Genomic DNA, 20,505 nt, shown 5'->3' with positions numbered 1-20,505 from the left:
AGGACTAACATAATCCTTTTCTCAAGTACAATTCTAAGCCTTCTGTAGTTCTGGGCTGGGATGTGGCTTATTTCCTTTGAATTCCTCTTCCTCAGTCCTGTGCCTGTACCTCCCCCACTCCATCACAGACACTGAGCTTTCAGATTTCTCCAGATGGAGTCAGTTACCATTCATCCATCTGCTCTCAGCTTCTCAAATTTTATCGGCATCTTTTATCTGCTGTGGTCTCCTTTTGAGTTTTCTTGGTCCTTGTGGTTTTATGCATTTTAAGTTTCTTTTTCATAGGATTTCAAGAAAAGAGGGAGATTCACACATTTAACTTAAGCTTTGTTAAAAATCAGAAATGAAAACCAGCCTTGAAAATTCCCCAAGCAGACAGAACCATTTAATCACACAAACAAGGCTTAATTTAGCTTGTTTTGCAAGACTTAACTAGTCATGGGCCATTTCTTGTTTTCATCTCTGAAAAATCATAAACAAAACTTGAACTGCTTCCCAAGGTTGATATGAGGCAACCACTGACCCAATTCCCTGCGATTTAAAAAAATTCTAATATTATAACCAATATTATAAAGAAGTATAATCAGTCACTGCGTTCTCACTATACAAGCTGCTTTATAAAAATATACCCCTGAGCCTTATTCCGTATTCTGATTTGAGTGCTCCTGATTTGCAAACTGTCTTTTTGATGTGAGCACAATAAACTTTTAATGATTACTACTTCAGTGATTCACTGGTTTTACTTTGCCTATGTCTGAAACTTTGACAGCTTTCTGCTATATTTAAATGAGCCTTGGCAAAACTTAATTGAGTTTTCCTTCTTTTTTTTTTGAGTTTTCCTTCTTTACTGAAATCTCTTTAGTTAATAGAGTTGAGTTTTCAGCTGAGGCATCATTTTTCCTGGGTATATATTCACCCTTTACACGGAGTAACAATTTAATAGCATTCTGTACAGAAGAGATATCGCTTCTCTCCTTCTCTATCTTACTGTGCTGGTTAGCTGTGGTCCACAAGATCTGCTTCAAATGTTTAACATGTGCACACAGAGCACACACACATCTGCTGTTCTGAATGTCTAGAATGGCATATATGCTCTGCCATATTTCTTAGTTAATAGGCTTTATAGACAGAAAAACTGATTCTTAGTTCAAAGAAGAATACTGCTGAGCAAAAGATGAATAACCACTGTGCACTCTTCTCTCAGATCCCTTTCTTACTTGGATTATACACGAAATTTCAACTTTTTGATATCGTCCTAGTTCCCAACTATAGATTCACAAGGAGACCTACTATGACCCACATTATTCTAAAACACACACGCTCTCTCTCAAATCCCCATCCTCCTCGACCACCTATTTTTTCCCATAGCTTTTTCCACTTGCTAACATATTATGTAATTTATTTAATCACTAGTTTTCATGATCTTGACTGCTTGCCTCACTGGAATGTGAGTTTCACGAGAGCAGGGATCTTTTGCTGTTTTGCTCACTGAGTTTTCCTAGGTACTTGCAGCAGTGCCTGATATACAGAGGACTTTATGAATATTGGTTGGATGAAGAAATGCATGCATGCTGCAGTGGCGGTTGGCAGTTCCTGACTCTTCCTGTTGCCTGAAGTCCACCCAATAGCCAACCTTACTTTGGTTTCCAGGAGTACATTCCAGTGTGTGCACATGTGGGGGGCAGACAATATTAAATATGGAACAGAGGATATAGAGTTGTAAATACCAAAGAGGAAGCAAAGCAAGGGAGGGGGATAAAAAACGTTGTGAGGGAAGAGAGGCTGATAGTTTAAATGGAGAGAGTAAGTCAGGGCAAAAATGAATTTAGAGTGAAGTCTTGAAGGATGTGGGGGTGCAAACCACATGGATATCTGGGGGAGGAACATCCCAGGCCAAGGAGAAAGTTGGTACAGAGACCCTGAAGTCAGATCACCTCTGATGTATTCAGAGGGAAAGCAAGCAGTCCAGGATGGGTTGAATCACAAAGAAGGATGGGGAGAGAGTAGAAAACAAGACCAGAAAGGTAGGTGGCGGGGAGGTGCCTGGATCATGTAAGGACTCTAGATCATAAAACTGACCTTGGTTCTTCCCCCTGTGAGGTGGACGTGCACCAAAGAGTTTTCAGAGAATGGCATGAGCTGGCCTACAAGGAGCAGGGTTGCAACTGCTGCACATTGAGAGGCGACTGCACAGGAGCATGAGCAAAAGCACAAGACCAGGGAGAAAGCCACCGTGATAGCCGGGGTGAGAGATGCTGGTGATCTGGACTAGTCTAACCCAGAGATATTTTGAAGGGGAAGTTAGTAGGATTTGCCAAGAGACTGAGTGTAGGATGTAAAAGAACTACAAGATAGCATCATGATTTTTGACTTGAGAAACTTTAACTATGCAGTTAGCATTAACCAAGACAAGGAAGAAGGAAATACAGGAGCAGGTGGAGGGGAAGGCTGCGCACATGGACGGGACAGGCTGACCTGAGATACCTGCCGGTCACGTAAATACAGTCAGACAGTGAGTCGGGAGCTAAAGGGAGAAGTCCAGGCCAGAGGTACGTCTGAGAATCACAGTTACTGTTGAATTTAACACCATAGAATTGGACATGGGCCCCTGTGGAATGCACGCAGACAGAAAAGAAAGGAGTCCAAGGGCTGAGCCTGGGCATTATTAGATATTTGGAGGGTAAAATGATGAAATGAGGCAGACACACGGACCAGGGTGGAAAGCTCAGCAGCACCTGAGGAATCAGGTGTCCTTGAAGCCAAGGGAGGGGAGGTAGCCAAGGCGTCAAAAGTAGCAGGCACTTAATGGGACCCTTCAGAAATGACCTTTGGGGTTAGCAATATGGAATATTGTGGGCTGAACTGTGTACCCCCTAAAAAGAGATGCTGAAGTCCAACCTCCAAAATCTCAGCGTGTGACCTTATTTGGAAATAGGGTCTTGCAGATGTAATCAAGTTAAAATGAGGTAGGCCTTAACCCAAAATGACTGACGTCCTTATAAAAAGGAAAACTGCAAAAACCTCACCAGGAAAAACCATCAGTTATAAAAATGCAACATTTAAGATGTAAAAAATAAAGAGAGAATAGCTTGTTGGTGGAATAAATATCTTATTTCCATTCACATGTCCCTGTTTCTACTTAAAACTAGGAAGCCTTCAACTTAACCAATAATGGTAGGAAGGCATCTGAGCCATCACTGTGTCGACCTAGCTCACGACATTGTTCTGTCTCCTGCCATTTCTGCAAGATCGTCTTCTTTATTTCCATGGCCACAGCCCTGCGCGAGGCTGCCATCCTGCTAGTATGAGGACTGGAACACCTTTCAGAGTGGTTCTTCCCCACTTTCCTTTCTGTGCTCCTTGTACTCATTCTGTACACAGCAGCCAGAGGGATGTATTTTCAAAATACACTATGCATTTACCGTTTTATGTTGGAAAGAATGCTTTCCAACACAGAATATAATTCAGCTGTAAAAATAGGGCATGACGCTGAACTACAAATGGAAACCATAATTTAAAAAATAAACACTTAAACATAATATATTAATAGGTTCTTCCAAAAGGCATTATACCAGGGGAGTTTTAATTTTCTTGGGCCTATCTTTCTCCTTTTTAAGTCTTCAATGGAATGTGATTATTTTCCACTCCTCCCAACTCTAAATCTAAAATTTAATATATGGATTGTTTAATTCCAGTGGTTCTATAAGGGATCACCACAGGCCCCATTTTCTAGCGCTTCGTTAGCAGAGGGGAATGAGATAAGTACATCGTGAACACATTGACGTATCTCTTGTCTAACTGGTCTTTTCTGTCTAAGCCTATATTATATGCTCCCTTACTCTGAGCTAAATACTAAAGTAAATATTTGTTGGACATTATTAAATGAATACAACATTTGGTATTTTGTAGGAATAATCTAAGATTTTCTAAGCAATAAACTGAGGATTTGATAGTGTATCCATGTTAAATTGTGTAATCATAGATTTTCTTAACATGTAGTTTTTAATTTTTTCTCTAAGGCACTGATTTTTTCATTCTTGACAACTGATTTAAATACTTTTCACTCATCACATATTTTTCTTTTTATCTAAAAATGTCAATTTTCTCTAGGTTTACCTTGCAGCATGACCAAAGACTGTCGAAGGCGGCTGTTTTCTTTCCGGATGTTTGTTAGTTTTTGTTTCAGGCTTTTTATTTTTGTGCACAATTCCTCCTTTGACAGTTCTGCTAGAGGCTCTTCATCCTCACTGGAGCTTTCACCAGGCAGAAAGGCATTTCCCGAATATGGGTCTCTCTAAAATACAAGGCAGGCACAACAAAAGCATCAAGGCAGCTTTGTGGTTTATTCTGTGTTCTGGATGCTGCTGGGACTTAATCAGACCTACAGGCTCCTGCTCTCCCAGGAGGGAGCTGAGTCCTTTCGAGTGATCTAGCCTCAGCCTGGTCCTCCACCATCCAGGGGAACTCAGAGTAAGGGAGGACATCAAAGCTTCACACACACGTCTTTCTCAAAACAGTCATCAGGATTCTGACTTTCAGCTTAATGTCAGTGAAAAACACAAAGTTGAAAAATAGTATAACAGAGCAGAAAAAACCAGAGTGCTATTCAGATCTTCATAACTCATCCACATCCTCCATTTTTCTCCCATTGCCTCATCCTCAGTCTCTCCTTTGAGACTAAGCCATGAGGCCAATTTGGGGGTTTATTTCACCAGAGAAAGGAGAGAGATTTACCCAGAACAAAGGACTGAAGTTTACCTTTTAGTTTAAAAGATATTTTTTGAGGCAAGCAGGACAACAGTCTGAAATGTGTACACCTAAGCTGTAAAACCTAGGCTGTGCAGAGAAAGAGAAAAATTTTCTCAAATTATAAAGCTTATCTTTATATAAATCTAAATCTGGGAAATTACAACACAGAATAGAATTTATAAAGATCCATCCCTAGAAGCCTGGAGTATGATGTTTATAAAAATAAACTTCAAAGGAGAAGAGATAAAGGCCCATGTACATCTGAAACTAACACAACATTGTAGATCAGCTTTACTACAACAATTTTTTTTATATGTATAGAGAGATAAAGGCATGGCATCAAGAAAGTTCCTGCTGAATAGGAAGGGAAGAGACTTCCTGGGGCCGGGTTGAGGAGCAAGAGGGATTAGGGACAAGAAAGACAGAAAGATTTGTGTCTGCTCTTCCTGCCCTGACCTTTGTGGGGAATGGAGGTGGATGACCAAGGTCAGGGTAGATGACAGAAACATCCAGATGAATGAAGGCAGTCTAGGCATCACGGTCGGCTCCGGGCTTCTCAGCACATCATAAACGCCTTAAATGAGCTCCCTGTCCAGCAACATCAGGGCAACACAGTGCCTTTCTGAGCCCCAGATCAGAAATGGCCAAAAGGAGCGTGTAGCCAAATGAACCAGAGACAGTGTCCAGACCCCTCGGAGACCAGGCAAAGCAGCTGGAGAATCCGAATGGTCCCTGTGTCCCGGTCAGGAACTGGGCAAGTGCTGGGGGAACAGGGGAACAGAGAGGCTACAGAGCGACAGAACCTTACAGAAGATGGCAGCGGGTTCCAGCACGGCAAACATCAGTAGACGGTGCCAACAGGACCCCCGGGGGGCTGGAGGGACCCCTGTGCCTCAGCAGTCGCAGTACGGGACACCCAGGAACCACAAAGAAGACTTGAGCCCGGGTGGAAGAGCAGCCGCCCCTCTGCAGAAACGCTGGATGATGTAGAAGACTCCCAAACTTGAATCATTTCTTAGAAAAAAACAGGAAGCGGAGGAGGGTGAGAGTATAGTCTCACTGAGACTTAAATCATACCAATATCTCAAAGGGACTTTTAAACCCCAGAACACTCTAACTGTAATTCACTGTCAATGGACAAGTTCAAATTCCCCATCCCCCCACTTCCTTGTCAAGCAGGGAAGGAGAATTGAAAGCCAGGTAGGATCAGTTATAGGAAATACAATTTCGTTTTTGTATGTTTGGTAATGTATACATTCAACCTCACTCCTTATTTTACAAATATACAAATCTATGTATGTGTATATTTTTCATTATTCATATACGTATGTGACATATATAATATACATACTGGTAATGAAAATGACTATTGTCCTATGTGGGCAAGTAGCTAATGTATTCACAGTAGATATATAAATTTTAAATTAAAAGATGATAGATTTGGTTAAATAGAAATGAAATATTTTTGAAAAAAAACTGAAGGATGCCTATTGAGATCATAATTCTATGCAGAGCAATTGGAAAAAAGTAATTGGAAAAAAAGCAGAATCCATGATCTAGTTCTTACAGCAAGTTCATACAAGAGAGAAATAAAATCAAGCTAAAGTGAATCCATTTGTAAACATCATTGGAAGACAAAGTTAATAGACAATAGATCTAGCTGCTGCTGCTGCTAAGCCGCTTCAGTCATGTCCCACTCTGTGCGACCCATAGAGGGCAGCCCACCAGGCTCCTCTGTCCCTGGGATTCTCCAGGCAAGAACATTGGAGTGGGTTGCCATTTCCTCTCCAATGCATGAATTACATTTTCTAGACTCCTGGGCATCTCACTGTGGCTATGTGACTAAGCTTCCACCAATCAACAGGAGTAGAAACCATGTGTACCACCACTGGGTCATGACCTTAGAAGGAACGGGCATGTTTTATCCTGCCTCAATTCTCCTTTTTCTACTGGCAAAGAGAGAGGCGTGAGGGTAGGTGCTGAAGCAGCCACCTTGACCCAGATGCCAAGGCTGTGTGTTCAGGAAGGTAGATACAGAAGATAAGAGGGATCCTCAACATTGTGGAGCTGCCATAGCAACTAGGACTCTGCTTCCTGTTATGTGAAAGGGAAATAAACCATCTTTATACACCACTGTGATGTTTGGGTCTTTGTTACAGCTTTTGCAACATGCATCCTAATGTAGATTCTATAAACTAGAAGCCAGATACCCAAAAAGTGACATATGTTTCAATTAGAGGTCAGGCTGTGAGCAAAAAGAGCACAGGTATACCATGTTGGAAGGTCATTGACTCTTGTTAGGCCTCAGTGATGACACAGTTGATACACGGTCTCCTGCAATGCCTTGGGAGGCAGACCATGTGCTTATTGGGCCTGGAAAGAGAATGTCTGTGTGCATCAGTGACTTCCTGTCAGTGCTAGCTGGTTTGCAGAAACGGAAGACTTTCTTCATCCATCGACACTGAGAATGCAGCAAGCAATCTAAACTGAGTCCAATAATGTTAAATCTTCAAGGCTTGAAAAAAAAATGATGTCTATATCTAAATTGCAGGAGGTAAGCCTGTGACCTAAGGCTTTCTCAAGAGCTTCTCTTTAAGTGCTTTCTGCCAGACACTGAAATCCATCCCAGAAGTAAACCTCAGCTTCAGAGCGTTACCTTCAAGGCTTTTGTTTCACATGGGAATTAACTCAATGCCAAAAGTTGGAGAGAAAAGAGGCTGGGCGGCTGTAATAAAAGAGGAGAGTTTTCAGGCTTATTTAGGACCAAATAAGATGTGTGGCAGTAGTTACTTGCAAGGGAACCAAATAGAAAGAGTTTGATCAGCTGTTAAAGTTTTTGAGAGACACAAATCGCAAAAGAAACCATAACACTGGCCTGCTAGAGCAGGTGAACTGTTTTATCCTCGAGGAACCTCTGGACCCCCATACCTGCACTAGCAAATCGAAACATTTTCTCCCCTCAGTTACCAAATATATGCAATAAGGACATAAATGCTGTGTGTTGGCAGAGAAGCACAAACACGGAACCCCTGAGGTGCTGCTGCTGGGCATGTGGACCAACGCACACCTTCTGGAAAGTAATTTCATTGTCATACGAAAGCAATTACACTCCCGAGTGTTTATCACAGAGACATTCTCACGCTGTTTCTTAAAAGGACATGCATATGGACATTTACTTTGTCATTGTTTGTAGTACTAAGATGCTGGAGGAAATCTAAGTCTTCATCATTGGAGGAAAGCACATGTGAAATAATGAATGCTGTGCTTTGTTAGACACAATGAATCATGTATAATAGCAGTATAGACAGAAGTTAAAAGCAGCACTGATTGAAAAATTAGCAACAGATTGAGGTGTATATTATGATACCAGCATAATACTAAGTGATGTGCAAGATGATGGAGCCATAATGTTGTACAGTATAGCATGATTTGTAGAAAGAAGACTGGAAACAAGTCATATCCATGCTAGGTGCCTGGATAAGTAAAAAAAGGATACATACGCCCAGGGGGTGCTGATGTACAGAAGAGAAAGTTCTTTATGCACTAATAGAAAGATCTGCAAAATATGCTACATTAAAAAAGCAAAGTACAAAGCAGCCTATTTAATAAGTTACTCTTTGTGCTGAAGAGGGGATAAGAATATCTATATTCAATTTGCTTTATTTTACTGGGATGATAAACAAGAAAGCCAAATATGTGGTTCCCTATGATGGGGGCTGGGGGGTGGGGAACAGGATGGGTGGGAGATGTTTTATAGGCACACACACACACACTGTATATATATATACACATATATAATATGATATATATATATACAATGATCATACTATATATTATATATATACTATATAATATATATACACTATATAATTTTTAGCCTTTTGATTTTTTAATTACCCAAAAGTGCTTCATTTAATTTTTATTTTATTTTAAAAATCTAAAATTTTATATTGGAATATAGTTGATTAACAGTATTTCATTAACTTCAGGTGAAAAAGGCTTCATTTTAAATTTAGGTTCGTGACTCTGTGCTTGTGCCTCCAACACTTTTACAAGGATTTTCTGTCCCTCTATAAGGAAAGACTGTGTAATCCAGTCACGGACACACTTAGCAGACACAGACCCACCATATGCCCAGCTGAGATGTTTCATTTCAGGAAACCTCGTAAGATCTTTCGGTTTCACAGAGCCAGCTTCTCAAAGTCAGCCGGGGCACATGTACTTCCCCAAACTTCTGGGTTTAAAGGTAAACAATTCTATTGCCAGGGGTTCAAGTCAGTCTAGCTTTGTTAGAGGCTGTGCTGTAGGGCAGCCTAGGATGGACATGTGCCACAAGCTGGACCATTCTCGATGCCTCTAGACACCATTCCCAGGGACTAAAAAATATTCTAAACCTTAAGAAAAATTAAAAATATATGCACATAAACACTTTATGCATTACAAAGACACACAAAAAGACACAGAATACACACATGGATAGTTTGTCGAAAGTGTAGGAGGAGAATGCGAGTAGGGAATTCAGATCAGAAAGGAATAAATGAATGAATACAAACAAGAAAGGGGCTCTGACTACAAACAGCAGTCAAAAAAGAAAAACAGCCAGTAAATTTTAGAAGAGGTGTTCCAATGTCTCCAGTGGTTTGGGGAAGAAAAAACATTTTTGATAGTTTGCTGATCTTTAATATACCAGGATATCAAGGAAAGTTGGAACAATGCATAATTGGCCACACTTCAATATAAGTACGTAAGATGTCTTTTGAGTATGTTTCTAATTCACCTTGTTCAATAATAAAAAGATAACATGAAATTTTATTCCTTCAGTTGAATAAAGAATTAAAGGGAAGAATAAACTGAGACAAGAGGAGGAAATGCACCAGTAAATTGAGAAAGGAATTGTGGAGTCGCGGTGGACCCCCAGCAGCAGCACACCCACCTGGGCTTTGTCTGGGTCACTGTTCACGTTCTCTGAGTCCATCGGCTCAGTCCTTTTCCTCTTTCCTTTTCTGAGAGCTTGGGAATCAGTGGTTTCCTCTGTTTGAAAGATCTTCTGCATTTTCTTAGTTAGTTACCAAAGGTTTTGTGAAATTGTGGGAGGAGGGAAAGCCCATGAGATGGGGATACGCTGTTAATATTTTGCCCTAAAATGAAAAACGAGAGAAAAACATGGTTTGAAAAGATCCATGCACCCCTGTGTTTATTGCAGCACTGTTTACAATAGCCAAGACATGGAAGCAACCTAAATGTCATCAACAAAGGAATGGATAAAGGAGATATGGTACATATATACAACAGACTACTGCTGCTGCTAAGTCGCTTCAGTCGTGTCCGACTCCGTGCGACCCCATAGACGGCAGCCCACCAGGCTCCCCCGTCCCTGGGATTCTCCAGGCAAGAACACTGGAGTGGATTGCCATTTCCTTCTTCAATGCATCAAAGTGAAAAGTGAAAGTGAAGTCGCTCAGTCGTGTCCGACTCCTAGCGACCCCATGGACTACAGCCCACCAGGCCCCTCAGTTGATGGGATTTTCCAGGCAAGAATACTGGAATGGGTTGCCATTGCCTTCTCCACAACGGACTACTAGTCAGCCATAAAAAAGAACAAAATAATGCCATTTGCACCAACATGGATGGACCTGGAGATTATCACACTAAGTGAAGTAACATAGAGCAACACAAATATATGATATCAATTATATGCAGAATCGAAAAAGAAAATATACAGATGAACTTATTTAAAAACCAGAAACAGACTCACAAACTTAAAGAATGAACTTGTGGTTACCAGGGAGGAAGTGAGAGAGGGTAGATTGGGAGTTTGAGATTGACATGTACACACTGCTTGCTATGTTTAAAATAAAATACCTTTCCATAAAAAACAAATAAACAGAAAAAATGAAAGTATATGTAGGTATGTACAAAATTGTAACATTTTTCTATCTTTACTAGACTGTTGAATAAAGTTAATACAATCTAAAAAAGTAGGGATATTTTGAGATGTTTGGTCATATATGAAATAAAAAAGAAAAAACAAAGGGATACATAATATCTTTGTAACTGTATGTTTCATAAAGGCACTAGCCACCCAAGTGAACTAGTTTACTCAATACTTCCTGTCATTCTTCTCCCACGAGCCTATTTAGGACACACTTCCACTCGATTCAAAATCACGAGGATGTCATGTTTCCAATATGTGGGATGCAGGAAGTTGTCACTTATAAAATTAAATAGTATAATTTTTTCCCCATCTTTACAAGTTTTTTTCTTGTCAGTTGTAAGGAGTTTAAGTAGAAAGATTACAAAATGATGCAAATGAGGACGGAAGTTATATACCTTTAGGAAAGACATTAAAGATAGCAGATCTCATCAGGATCAAAATATTCCAAGGGAGATCAATAATGGCCTCGAAATTGGTCCTTTTTTTTTTTTTCTGAAACCTCTAAAGTTTTGAGATGGAATATCTTCTTTGGTATAAACTTAAGAATAGTACTATAAAGAATGAGGGCAAATTTCAAAGGTAATAGACTTCATAAAAATTTTAAGGGAGAATCATTTTTTCAAAACCTGATAAAGCAGACGATAGTGTTTAAGTTGAATAGAGTGGAAATGATCAAATCTATCTTTTACTGTCTGTGGATGATTCAGCACATTTGATCCGAGTATCCTTTTTACTTGCAAATGTTGGTTTGTTTTCATGAAAAGATATATAATTTATATAGTTGATGGCTCAGCAGGTCAGGAATCTGTCTGCAATGCAGGAGACATAGGAGACATGAGTTTGGGTCAGGAAGATCCTGGAGAAGGAAATGGCAACCCCCTCCAGTATTCTTGCCTGAAAATCCCATGGACAGAGGAGCCTGATAAGCTACAGTCCATGGGGTTGCAAAGAGTCATACATGACTGAGGGACTAAGTACGCTTGTGATAAAACTTTACAGAAGAGACTGATCTCAAAGGGACTGTTAAACAGAAGGTAACTATGCTCCTTACCAAATTACACCAAATACTCCTTTTAGAAAATATGGATCTTTTACCTATTTTCAGAGAAATTAATTATTCTCTACTCCAAGCATAAAATTATATTTTGGATGGTCTTTCCAAGACTGCTTGGTTTGACTCTTTGAAAATTCACTTTAAGTTTTTAAATGCATGAATAGTGTTTCAACTAACACATGGGACTAGACTATCATGTCTCACTCACAAACATCAGAGACCTTATCTAGTATCAAGTTTTGTTAATAATTTCAAAGATACAAGCAATCAAAAGGCATCGGCAAGAAACTAACACAACATTGTAAAGCAATTATACTCCAATTAAAAAAAAAAGGCACCGGCAGAATGGGGAGAAATTTAGGACTTCCTGCTGGTTTTGTAGGTCCTTCCTTCTAGAATAACAGGTGAGACCTCTGAGAGTTGGGGGTCAGCTCACACAGTGGGTGTGTTTAGGTTGTGACATACCTCCATTTTATACCTCAGAGCTGTGTAGCTCGCATGACCTTCTCTGCCGCTGCTGCTGCTAAGTCGCTTCAGTTGTGTCCGACTCTGTGCGACCCCATAGACGGCAGCCCACCAGGCTCCCCCGTCCCTGGGATTCTCCAGGCAAGAACACTGGAGTGGGTTGCCATTTCCTTCTCCAATGCATGAAAGTGAAAAGTGAAAGTGAGGTCGCTCAGTCGTGTCCAACTCTTAGCGACCCCATGGACTGCAGCCTTCCAGGCTTCTCTGTCCATGGATTTTCCAGGCAAGAGTACTGGAGTGGGGTGCCCTTGCCTTCTCTGATAACCTTCTCTAGGGAGTTGTAAATCCACAGATCCTAAGTGTGTTTGCCATAAGCAATCTTAAATCAGTGATATATAATTATTTAGAGAGCATTCTGTCAACAAAGTCTCCACTTACAGCAAATCTCATTCATCTAGTTACTCAGAGCAAGGTCAACACACATTTTCTGTGAAGGGTCAGATAGTATATTTTTTAGGCTTTGCAGGCCAAGAGGCAAAATCAAGGATATTATGTGGGTACTTGCAAGTAAGAAAGAACATAAATCTTCAAAACTTTTCATTCATGAATTTGAAATGTTGTTGTTGTTCATTCTAAGTTGTATTTGACTCTCTGCAACTCCAGCAAAGGAAGAAGGTAGCACGCCAGATTCCTCTGTAGTCCATTATCTCCCAAGATGTGCTCAAATGTATGTCCACTGAGGTGATGCTATCTAACCATCTCATCCTCTGCCATCCCCTTCTCCTTTTTCTTCAATCTTTCCCAGCATCAGGGTCTTCTCCAATGAGTTGGCTCTTTGCATCAGGTGGCCAAAGTATTGGAACTTCAGCATCAGTCCTTCCAATGAATATTCAGGGTTGAGTTCCTTCAGGATTGACTGATTCCAGCTCCCTTCAGTGCAAGGAACTCTCGAGTCTTCTCCAGCACCACAATTCAAAAGCATTAATTCTTTGGCACTCAGCACTTTTTATAGTCTGGCTCTCACATCCATACCTAACTACTGGAAAAACCGTAGCTTTGACTTTATGAACCTTCATCGACAAAGTGGTATCTCTGCTTTTTAATACGCTGTCTAGGTTTGTCATAGTTTTCCTTCCAAGGAGCAAGCATCTTTTAATTTCATGGCTGCAGTCACCATCTGCACTGATTTTGAAGCCCAGGAAATTAAAATCTGTCACTGCTTCCACTTTTTCCTCCTTTTATTTGCTGTGAAGTTATGGGACTGGATGCCATGATCTTAATTTTTCTGATGTTGAGTTTCAAGTCAGCTTTTTCACTCCCCTCTTTCACCCTCATGAAGAGACTCTTTAGTTCCTCTTTATAAACTTTCTGCCATCAGAGTGGTATCATCTACATATCTGAAGTAGTTGATATTTCTCTTGACAATGTTGATTCCAACTTATGATTCATCCAGCATGGCATTTCTCATGATGTACTATGCATATTTGAAACTAAACTAATAATAATTGAGTACAATTTTTTGTAAGATAGGCCTAGGAGAATGGAATTTTTAAAAATCTTGTTTAAGTAGTGTTCAACGTTTTCCCTTTTCTTTTTCTTTCCTTCCCTTTTCCTTTCCAAAATTAAAGTCAAATGCTCATTTGCTAATGCTGACGTGTTATGAGAGTTTACATAAATTTTGTGATCTTGGGTTAGGCAACAATTTCATAGATATGAACAAAAACATTATTTTCACAAATGATACCATCAAGAAAGTAAAAAGAAAACTTATACAATGGAAGGAAATATTTGAAAGTAGATCTCATAAGGGACTTGAATACAGGATATCTAAAAACTTTTACAACACAATAATACAAAGATGAATGAGCTTTTTTTAAACAAAGGATAATAAACAAAAATTATTATTTTTAAATAAAAAATAAATCCTTTTTTAAACAAAGGATTTAAACAGAGATTACTTCAATGAAGATAAACAAAGAATAACCCAGTGTTATTAATCACTACACAAATGCTCATAAAAATTACAGTAAGATTCCTCTTCATATCCACTGAGATGGCTATAACCAAAAAAGACAAAAAACAAAAAGTTTTGGTACTGATGTGGAGAAATTGGAACCCTTGTGGTACAGATGTGGAGAAATTGGAATCCCACTCTTGCTGGTGGGATTGTAAAAATAGGGCATGCATTTTGGAAAACAGTCTGGCAGTTCTCCCAAAAGTTAAATATTGCATCACCATATGACACATCAGTTTCTCTCCTAAGTATATATCCAACAGAAGGGAAACCATACTTCAAAACAAAAATTTGTACTCAAATGTTCACAGCAGTATTAGCCATAACAGCTAAAAAGTAGAAAAACCCAGAAGTTTATCAACTTCTGACTAGATGAATAAAAGTAAGTACATTCTTACTGTGAAATATGATTCAGCAATAAGAAGAAATGAAGTTCTGATACATGCTACAACATAAATGAGCCTTGGAAACCTTATGCTAAGTTGAGGATATCAATCTCAAAAGATTGCACATTGTATGATTACATTTATAAGAAATGTCAAGAATTGTCAAATTTCTAGAAACAAAAATACATTAGTGGTTTCTTAGAGGTAAAAGATTGGTGGATGGGGACAGGAATGCCTGTTGATGGGTTTCTTTTAAAAAAGACAAAAATATGTTTAAAAATTAAAAAAAAATTTTTTTGGCCAAGCCATGCGACATGTGGGATCTTAGTTCCCCAACGAGAGACTGAACCTATAACCCCTGCACTTGAAGCACAGAGTCTTAACCCATGGACCACAAGGGAGGCCCCAAAAGTATTTTTTAAAAACTGGATTGTGGTGGTTGTTGCACAAACCCTGTGAATAAAACAAATAATAATAAAAATAAAACTCCATGTTGAACTGTGTACTTCAAATGGGTGAATTGCATTTAAATAATAATTCAATACAGCTATGTAAAAATATATATTTATATAATAGGTTCAAACATTTTCTTCAAAGTATCTTCTGATGAAAAATAAAATGAATAACTGTGGGCTTTAAATACTTTATATTTTCACAAGTTTTATAAATTTTTCCAACAAATCTTTTTTTGGCTTCACACACATTTTGAACCACCATCAACTGCATCACATCTTAGTAGATTCCACATCAGGTTGTACTGAATCAGTGTTTTCTCAACTTCTTAGGAATTATTCTCTCCCACAGTAGTTTCACAAAGACTATTTGTAATGGCTAATTTATCAGTCAGTTTAAACTCAGCAATTACTCCCCAAATAAACAAGAACAACTAAGCAATATCAGTAACATCTGTTGATTCATCATGAGCCAAGAAACACGCTATCATTTGCTGTGTATTTTAATTACATTGCTCCTGATGTCCTCATTCCTTTGAGTAACTGTTTCTGCTGAAAAGCTGAGTCTTAAGTATATTTGTTTTTTTGGGGGGCGCATGCCTTTAGCTAGTGCAAAAAGGGATGACTTCATTAACTGTCACTAATGGCTTTCCTTGCTAAAAAACCACCCAGAAACTTACTCTAGTCACAGACTCCTTTTCATTCCTCATTTTTGTGAAAAAATTCTCCTGTGATATTTCATTTTAAATTTTCAAGGAGAATTCCCTGCCAATCCAGTGGTTAGGGCTTCAGGCTCTTACTGCTAAGGTCCTGGGTTCAATCCCTGGTCAGGAAACTAAGATCCCACAAGCCACAGGGCATGGCCCAAAGTCAAAATAAATAGATTTTCTAATTGTTGTGACTTGCTGTCTGGTGAGCTGGAAATACTGTGATGAGTGCTGAGTTTGGTAATGTGTTTTTTTTTATAGCACAGCTATAGTGTCTTGTGGGAGAAGGCAATGGCACCCCACTCCAGTACTCTTGCCTGGAAAATCCCATGGATAGAGGAGCCTGGTAGGCTGCAGTCCATGGGGTCTCGAAGACTCGGACACGACTGAGCGACTTCACTTTCACTTTTCACTTTCATGCATTGGAGAAGGAAATGGCAACCCATTCCAGTGTTCTTGCCTGGAGAATCCCAGGGACGGGGGATCCTGGTGGGCTGCCATCTATGGGATTGCACAGAGTCGGACATGACTGAAGCGACTTAGCAGCAGCATAGTGTCTTGTATAATACACACAATGCTTTGCCATCTAATTTGGTAACAAAATAACCTACATGCCACTCTGCTTCAGAAGCTGTGAGTCCCGATTTCTTTCTTTCTAGCTTTGGCGTGACCGGCATGCACTGACAGTAAGAAAATAAAACGCAGCGTCATACCGTGGTAGGACAATGTGCATGACACTGAAACACTGTCCAGTTATTTCAACGGCACTGCGCTGAGCGGCTGCCCGTGTGGCCTCTGTCACAACTACTCAGCTGTGCCCTTGCGGCACAAAAGCACACGGGCAATCTGTACACACAACAGTGTGGATGTGCTCCAATAGAAGTTTATGGATGCCCAAACTTCAATTTTATGCAATTCTCACATATCTTGATACGGTATTCTCACTTTTTATTTTCATGACTTGAAACTGTAAAAAATTGCTCTCAGTTTACAGTTTGTACAGAAACAAAAGGCAGGCAGAGAGGCAGCAGTTTGCTCAACCCTGACCTAGGGGCTCAGTTACCACACTGAAAAGGAGTTTAGCTGTGTCACATGCTTCCTTTACTTTCATCTTCATTTCTTTTCCTGGTGAGCAAAACAACTGCTTTAACCTTTTCCTCTCCGTGCCTTAGTTCACTGCACATTATTTCTAAAATATTTAGAACGGTACTTGAGAGACATAATTTAGAGCCTGTAATCTGGTCCCATCACTTCATGGGAAATAGATGGGGAAACAGTATCAGACTTTATTTTTGGGGCTCCAAAATCACTTCAGATGGTGATTACAGCCATGAAATTAAAAGACGTTTACTCCTTGGAAGGAAAGTTATGACCAGCCTAGATAGCATATTCAAAAGCAGAGACATTACTTTGCCAACAAAGGTCCATCTAGTCAAGGCTATGGTTTTTCCAGTGGTCATGTATGGATATGAGAGTTGGACTGTGAAGAAAGCTGAGCGCCAAAAAATCGATGCTTTTGAACTGTGGTGTTGGAGAAGACTCTTGAGAGTCCCTTGGACTGCAAGGAGATCCAACCAGTCCATTCTGAAGGAGATCAGTCCTGGGTGTTCTTTGGAAGGACTGATGCTAAAGCTGAAACTCCAATACTTTGGCCACCTCATGTGAAGAATTGACTCATTGGAAAAGACTCTGATGCTGGGAGAGATTGGGGGCAGGAAGAGAAGGGGACGACAGAGGATGAGATGGCTGGATGGCATCACCAACTTGATGGACATGAGTTTGGGTGAACTCCGGGAGTTGGTGATGGACAGGGAGGCCTGGCGTGCTGCAATTCGTGGGGTCACAAAGAGTCGGACACAACTGAGCCACTGAACTAAACTGAACTGAAGATCCAACAGCAAATTGTTATTATTTGATAAAACTGGATTTGCCAGATTTAACCAGTTCAGTTCAGTTCAGTAGATCAGTCGTGTCCGACTCTTTGCGACCCCATGAACCACAGCATGCCAGGCCTCCCTGCACCAACTCCGAGACCTGTTAAGTGTTCCTTAGTTGATGGTGACAGATATGAGTCCCATTCACAGCGGTTGCTGATATGCTCAGGGTGGGGGGAGGGGGAACTGGGAAATTATTGATATAGAGCTCAGTTTTGCAAAATGAAAAGTGGTTTGGAGACAGAAGGTGGTGATGGTTGCACAGTAATGTGAATGTACTTTATGCCCTTGAACTATATACTTAAAAATGATTAAGATGTAAAGTTGATGCTTTGTGTTTTGGTAAAAAACGATGCTATGTTTTTTGTGTTTAGTAAAAAAATTGGAAAAAATCAGTTGGCAAAAATACAGAATTTTTTAATATTCTTAATTGTACTAAAATTTTCTCCTGCTGACATAATTTCCTTATAGAACAAATCTTCAAATTTCTTTACAAACAGAAAACTCATTTAAGACCAACCAGAAGGGACATATCAGACCACTTTCAAAATTTTTGCTTTTCAGTAGATTTCAGGCCACTGTTCTAATATCCACAAACAAGTGGGTCAATGTATATATTACTAGCCAATTAGCAAATTCAGAAGGGATATTATGAATATGACTGTATATTAAACATTATTAGTTAGTAAAAAAAAATCGTGTAGTTATATGCCCTTCTTTATTTTTTACTTTTTTGCTACCAGAAACCATTAACTCCCCAGGTAGTTTTAGTGGGCAAGATTAAATACGACCACAGCCATGAGATTCTCTAAGACGTGGGGTTGGATGAATAATATGTTAATGACTTTCAATCTTTCAAAGCTCACAGTAAGTATATTCTGTATATTAAATATATTTATAGTGAATATTATATTAAAATTTAGAAATAAAATATATACTATTATATTTAAGTATATTAAATGTAATCTATATTAATACATTCTACATTTTGATCCAGAAAACACACACCCACAGACATACCTACACACATACATCTAAAACAAAATTTCAGGAAATATACTCATTTTTACTGCATGTGATGCATTCTCTCAGTTTTTATTCTATGTACTGTATTTTATTTCATTTTAATAAGGGATGATCATAGCATATTAAATTGATTTCACAGCTCACTAATGGATTATAACCCATAGTTTGAAAAAGAATATTCCAAGAAACCTTCAAATTATACAAAACATATCTGAGAAATAAGACATAGAGAACAGAGAACTTTGTAACTAATGAAAGCAAATGAATTTAATAAAAATATAAATTATTAATGCATTTAGGTTTACTTTTAATATGTCATTAATACAATTAATTCAGGAATTCAAAATACAAAAGCCACCTCTTAAACTGTAAGAAACAAAAGGTACCACATTTAAAGAAATAGCAAAATAAAACTTAAGTATTCTTCCAAATTGCCAAAAGTTTTGTTTTCTATACATATTAGTTTTAGAATGTGTAGACATAGAAGGTCCCTTTCAGTACTCAAGTCAGAATACAAACTGAAGACTCTCCTCTCAGTGAGTTTCAAAGTGCCAGGAAAATAATGGCAACATATTTCTAAATATCCAGTGCTGGTTTAATGCTGTCTGTGAAATGGGCTACCAGTCTGAGCTCTGCCTTTGGCAAGGTGGGACATGGGGGTAGGAGATGTCCATATTATTTTTTAAACTATATATATACTGGAGGAAGTTCCTCCTGGTTTTCCTACACCCAGGTGCTATGGTCAGAATGGGTGCCTCCCCAAATCCATATGTTGAAATCCTTACCCTCATTGGTGATGGTATCAGGTGGTGGAGCTTTGGGGAGGTGATGAGGTCATGAAGTGGTTGGGGGTCTTATGAATGGATTAGTTCCCTTGTTAGAAAGGCTTCCAGGGAATCTTTAGCCTTCTGCCATGGGAGGACACAGTGAGGAACTGGCAGTCTGCAGCCTGAACAGGGGCTTCGCCAGCACCTGACCACGCTGGCACCTGATCCAGGACCCCAGCCTCCAGAACTGTGAGAGGAACATTTCTGTTGTTTATGAGCTACTCAGTGTCGGGTATTTTGCTATAGCAGCTTGAACAAAGAAAGACACCAACCTCATCTTCTGCACTGGAGTCTCTCTGCTGCTCCTGACCTGGTGGGAGAGCTGGGTGCAAAATGGCCCAGTCTCCAACTCTTCTGTAATGAGACAGTGAGACCACTTCATTTTTATCCTGATGTGTTCAGGAAGAAGATGTTTACAGCAGAGCAGTAATAGAGTGGAAATCAGAGGCTGGGAGCAGTGGAAGACAACCGTCACCTGCTCCACAATGTCACCTGTCCCCTCTAATGTCTACAGAAAGCCTGTAGCCACATAGAGAACAAACTTGTGGTTGCGAAGGGGGCAGGGGGATGGAACGATTGGGAGTCTGGGATTAGCAGATTTAAACTATTACATATAGGATGGATAAATAAGGTCCTACTGTATAGCACAGGGAAGTATATTCAATATCCTGTGATAAACCATAATAGAAAAAATATGAAAAAGAATATATGTGCATAACTGAGTCACTTTACTGTGCAGCAGAAATTAACATTGTAAATCAACTATACTTCAATTAAAAAAAGCCTATAGCCGTGTGTGTGTGTGTGTGTGTGTGTGTGTGTGTGTAGGACCATCTAAAAGTCTGCACAATAGAGTATATGCAAAACTCAGAAGGACTCGGATAAGTTTTCCCATGGTTATAGGGCCTCCAAAATCTTTTCTAAGGAATACCAGTCTTTGTGAGTATTATTTTCCT

General features: G+C 39.5%; 1 protein-coding gene and 1 pseudogene across 2 annotated transcripts in view; both read right to left on the bottom strand.

The window, feature by feature from the left end:
- The window catches only part of BEND6 (BEN domain containing 6), a 64,649-nt gene that overhangs the window by 33,305 nt on the left and 10,839 nt on the right, over positions 1-20,505 (bottom strand). The window contains exons 2-4 of one of the 2 annotated variants that reach the window (XM_044931977.2): positions 16,374-16,442; positions 9,683-9,887; positions 4,117-4,294 (exon numbers count right to left, since the gene is read on the bottom strand). In XM_044931977.2, coding sequence (XP_044787912.1) covers positions 4,117-4,294; positions 9,683-9,802 — 298 coding nt within the window. In that variant the 5' untranslated portion in view covers positions 9,803-9,887; positions 16,374-16,442. The remainder of the gene's footprint in view (positions 1-4,116; positions 4,295-9,682; positions 9,888-16,373; positions 16,443-20,505) is intronic. The other variant, XM_006072873.4, reaches the window with a different exon arrangement.
- LOC102395167 lies at positions 5,643-9,627 on the bottom strand (annotated as a pseudogene).

Source organism: Bubalus bubalis, chromosome 2 (genome assembly GCF_019923935.1).
Source record: "Bubalus bubalis isolate 160015118507 breed Murrah chromosome 2, NDDB_SH_1, whole genome shotgun sequence".
Classification (NCBI taxonomy): Eukaryota; Metazoa; Chordata; class Mammalia; order Artiodactyla; family Bovidae; genus Bubalus; species Bubalus bubalis.
Note: the sequence above shows the minus strand (reverse complement) of the source record. Positions and strands in the feature narration are given on the sequence as shown.